Source organism: Onychomys torridus, chromosome 19 (assembly GCF_903995425.1).
Source record: "Onychomys torridus chromosome 19, mOncTor1.1, whole genome shotgun sequence".
Classification (NCBI taxonomy): Eukaryota; Metazoa; Chordata; class Mammalia; order Rodentia; family Cricetidae; genus Onychomys; species Onychomys torridus.
Genome location: NC_050461.1, coordinates 8,244,099 through 8,249,098, shown reverse-complemented (window position 1 = coordinate 8,249,098; position 5,000 = coordinate 8,244,099). Strand labels below are relative to the sequence as shown.

Genomic DNA, 5,000 nt, shown 5'->3' with positions numbered 1-5,000 from the left:
AAGAGTGAAGATATCAGAAAGAGTTCTCAGAGAAGGAAACTCATTCAGACATTGGTTTTTTTTTTTTCTATTTATATATCTGTCTCTGGTTTAAAATTTCCAACAATTTAAAATGGCACACAAAAGAAAGTAAAAATCATATGTTAGTTTCTTTTTTTCCAAGGACGACCACCTCCAGCCTTTCGAGGCTTTTCTTTCTCAGACCCAGCCTATTCATAGAGCACTGTGCAGATTCCCACATGAAGCTATACAAATATTGTAGAGAAGTACCCTGCATGTGCCCTCTTAAACACACGCACACACACTCACACATTCATGCACACGTGTGTGCATGTTTAAAACCACAAAGTATTCCATCTTATGAGTTTGAAATAATATGCCAAATCAAGGCTGTTTTGGGGGGTGTTTTGACATTTTTCAGTACTTAACTATTATAAATAATTTTGCAAAGAGTAATTCTGGCCATATATTTTTGAACTTTCTTTAGATTTTTTTCTTAATAAATTTTAAGTATATTATTTTCATTAGAATTTGTGTTCATTCTTATTTTTTCTTTTCTTTTTTATGTTTTGTTTGTTTGTTTGAGATAAGGCTCCATTATGTAGCTCTGGCTCTCCTGGATCTCACTCTGTAGACCAGACTGGCCTCGAACTCATAGAGATCTGCCTGCCTCTGCCTCTCAAGTGCTGGGATTAAAGGCGTGCATCATTACACCCAGCTATTCTTATTTTCTTAAGACACAGAGAGACTCTTCCTTCTGGGTGAGTCTTTTATTATGTATTCCAGTGTTTGCCTTTCCTTTTCCTATTGAGCCTTTACTTAAGCATGATAAAATTCACTGTTTATCTTCCAGAGTCCTGCTCTCCCTCCAGAGTCCTGCTCTCGCTAACAGGGTTTCCTGTGTGCTGCTATCACTGCTTTCCAAAGCGGAGTCACGTCCTTATCAGTAGTACTATTATTTTAAATTCTCTCTCTCTCTCTTCAATCCACACCTTAGTTTTGGAAAGAGAGATTTGGGACACCTTCACTCCCTCTTCCCCCCACTTTCCTGAAGTGTCTGGACCTGTTATTGAAAGTGAAGGTACTTTACTAGTGACTCTCCAAACTCGAAAATTATGCTATGGAGACATTTAGAGGGGTCCCATGGTACTAATAAACTCATTTGTTATTCAGGTAAGAAACCTTGTTACTTAACAATGAGTTTGTCTGTGATGAGCATTGGCAAACCCATCCCTGATTAGCAGGTAAAGTGAGCAATCACTCAGGTATGGCCGGTTGAAGGAGCTTTGGACACTTCTTGCCTCTGGCTCTCTCCCCTCCCTGTGGTACCCACCACTCCGTCAACAATGGCTCCTTGTTGGTCAATTAGCAGCGTGTATCAAACTAGTCATGGAGCAGGGCTTCCACACTGCTTAAGGCTGGTGCTTCTGTGGAAGGCAGCAAGTGGGAGGCAGCCTGAGGCATGGGTTTTCCTCCTTAAAAAGAAGAGGGAGGTGGTATGTCAGGGGAAAAGAAATTAGTTGAACAGATAGTTTTTTTTACTTTCCCCTAGGAGAGGTTTTTGTTATATGGAACAGTTTAGGGAAAGTTAAGTTTAATTTTTAGATGTCAAAGACTCTTTTTAGATTTACTTATATTTGAAACTTTGTTGCTAACTCATATTTTTGTTTTTCATTTTTTCGAGGTGTTTCTCTTAAGTTTGGTGCCTGTCCTGGAATTTGCTCTGTAGGCCAGGTTGGCCTCAAACTCACAGAGATCCTCCTGCCTCTGCCTCCTGAGTGCTGGGATTAAAGGTGTGCACCACTACTACCCGGCTAACTAAACTTCATTTTCATTTAAAAATTATTACATTTTGGGTTGGGGATTTAGCTCAGTGGTAGAGCATTTGCTTAGCAAGCACAAGGTTCTGGGTTCGATCCTCAGTTCAAAAAAAATGATTACATTTTGTTTATTTGTAAAGTGTGTGTCTATGTGTGTGTGTGTGTGCGCGCGCGCGCGCGCGCTCGCGTGCACTTGCAAGCTGGAGATTAACTTTGGTGTTCTTTCTTAGATGCTGTTCATCTTAGTTCTGAGACGGGGCTCTCTCTGGGGCCTGGGCTCACAACTTAGGTTAGGCTGGCAGGCCATTGAGCCCACCCTATAGATACATTTGTTTCTGCCTCCAATGCTAGGATTACAAGTGCAGCCGCCATGCCTGTCTATCTTGTTATGGGGATGGGACCAGATCCTAACCTTCCAAGATGACCACTTTCTCAACTGGGCTTTCTCCTCAGCCCCTGACCATAGATTTTTCTCCTGCTTTATTTGACACCGATGCTACTAGACACATCGTTAATCTTCACACTAAAGACAAAGTAGGACAGGCCTGTCCCACACAACTCAATCCCGGCACTCAGGAGACCAGGCAGAAGGGACACTGTTCATTCGAGACAGCATGGGCTGCATAGAAAGACCTTGTCCCCTGAAACCAAAACTAAATGAAGCAAAATAAACTTTAAAAACTGAGGCAAAGTATAAGGGTGCAGAAATCCGCTCTACAATTAGAAAAGCTTCTGTTTCTGAAATCTTTAAACTCCCAAGGAAGAAGCAGACTTTTGGTAATGGTGGGTCAAAAGAAGACCGACTCTCCCCTGACAAGATCTGGTTGGTTCTGGTTGACTCATCCGTGCTTTGGGCCTCTTGTGCCAGTGAACACTTTTGTTCATGCCAAGGAGCATGAACGCCGAGTCCAGAAATAGATTTTTATGTTGTGAATTCCTGTATAGTAATCACAACTCACTGACTCTAAGATGTATTCAATTACAAGATGTGTTATTATCTTGTGCTTTACTAAGATACTCCCTACTCCCTAGGAATTCTGATCTGCTTGACGTGCTAAAGGGACAACCTTATTCCATGAATGTTAATATTTTTTTTTAAAAAGGTCTCTTAAATCAATGAGATGGGGTATTTTCCTTAACACACAGAAACAAAGAAAATTGGTATCTTTAACAGGCTGGTTCTTTGCTGTATATTATCTTATTCTTACTTTATTTGTAACTATGTATACATTTATGTGTCTAGATGAGGATTTATGCTTGTGAGCGCGTTGCTTGTGAGAGCCAGAAGAGGCCTGGGGAGTTATAGGCAGGTGTGAGCTGCCTGAGGTTGGTGTTGGGAACTGAGCCTGGGTCCACTGGTAGAGCAGTCTAGTTTGTTTCCTTATCTGAAACATTCAACAGTGCGTGAAATAAAAATATTTCTACTTAACAATTCTATTTATCAAGTTGGAAGTGTGGCCCACTGGTAAGTGCTTGCATGGTGTTTACAATAGGTTCAAGCCCCACACTGGAAAAAAAATATATATATGTGTATATATATATATCCACCAAATATGGTATTTCCAAAAAACAAATCTTCCCCTATTGTATTTTAAAAGATTTCAAGTGTTTTGCTTTTTCTTCCATGAGTAAAGTGATATAGCCCCTGTGTTACTGCCCCCACCAAGGCATGGGGATGCTTCTGTCATAACACCTTCTAAAGACTTGTCAGCAAAACCTTCTCATTCCTACTGGAAGGTTCTGGAAGGTTCCACTACTCTGTAGAAGTGGATTTCATCACCTAACAATGCCCCTGAGTTAAAGTCTAAAGCTCTGCTCCACTCTACACATTCCTGACGTGCCAGGATACCTGACCTCTGAGTTTCCAGTTCCTCTGGTCTCTCTGGTCAAGGTCAATCAATGGCCTTTGCTTCAAGATTTATGGAATTCTACCTGAGTAGTTTATGGTCAATATTGTTGTCTGTGTACTAAGGACTATGTGCTGTGAACAGTTTCCCACAGCTTGGCCATCTTTATCTAGGTGACCTTTTATTTATTTATTTTTTATTTTTTGGTTTTTCGAGACAGGGTTTCTCTGTGTAGTTTTGGTGGCTGTCCTGGAACTCACTCTGTAGACCAGGCTGGCCTCAACCTCACAGAGATCTGCCTGCCTCTGCTTCCTGAGTGCTGGGATTAAAGGTGTGCACCACGACCACCCAGCTCTACGTGACCTTTTAGCATGCCTCCTTCCATTAATTTTACCATATAAATTTTTGCGTACTTGAGATCATTTTTGTGCATCACTTACATGTGTGATGCTCCCTTCGCTCAACATCATGTTCTGCAAAATGTGTTGCTAAAGGCTTGTTGACAGTTTTAGTTTGTAGGTGTATTAGCTATTCCCTTAGACATGGTTATTTGGGTTGTATCTATTTTATTTCTGCAATTCTCAATATTGTTAAAATGAACACTTCTGTATGCAAAACCCTGTCCATATTTTGACTAAAGGATGTCATGGCTTTAATGAAATTGACGTGTATTGTTAAATTCCTTTCAAGAGGAAAGGAGGTGATGACAATTTGTAATTAAACAAAAAAAGAAAGTTAAATATGTGTGTGTGTGTGTGTGTGTGTGTGTGTGTGAATGAATTTATGTAATACAATGATATTAAGTATAATATATTGATTTATTTATCATTAAACATTATAAACATAGAAATGTCATGTATAGTATTTAAATCACCACTGTGATACTAATTTATTAGTCAAAAATTGAATTGAGACATGAAAGCATTCAGTTGCTGGTGACAATATCAGGTGTGTCTGAATCCAGGAATCTATTGTCTTCTGCACCTGGCAGGATTGCTGGCTAGGGGTGCCTGTCTCTCTTCCACGCACCCTTGGCTTTCTCCAGTAAGTGGTAGGCATACACACACAGAGCTATGTGCTTTGAAAACCAAACAGACATTTCTGTTTTTGTTTTGCTTTCTCACTGAACTAATTCCCAGGCCCTCTCTTCCCCGTGCGGTTTGCCTCCTCATTCGGTAAGACTGGCACCAGCGGAGATGCAGACACAGAAGGTCCCGGGGCGCAAGCGCGGCCGGCCTCCACTTCACTCCACACCGGTGCCCATGGCCGTCCATAACCTTTATTCTGCTTCTGCCGGCTCTGGACCAGCAGTGACAATCCCAAAGAAGAGAGG

General features: G+C 41.1%; 1 protein-coding gene across 1 annotated transcript in view; it reads left to right on the top strand.

Annotated features, from left to right (window-relative positions):
* The window catches only part of Scml4 (Scm polycomb group protein like 4), a 115,166-nt gene that overhangs the window by 55,544 nt on the left and 54,622 nt on the right, over nucleotides 1–5,000 (top strand). Inside the window, exon 2 of the mRNA XM_036168981.1 lies at nucleotides 4,807–5,000. This exon is cut by the window's right edge and continues 19 nt beyond it. Within this exon, the coding sequence (XP_036024874.1) occupies nucleotides 4,807–5,000 (194 nt within the window). The remainder of the gene's footprint in view (nucleotides 1–4,806) is intronic.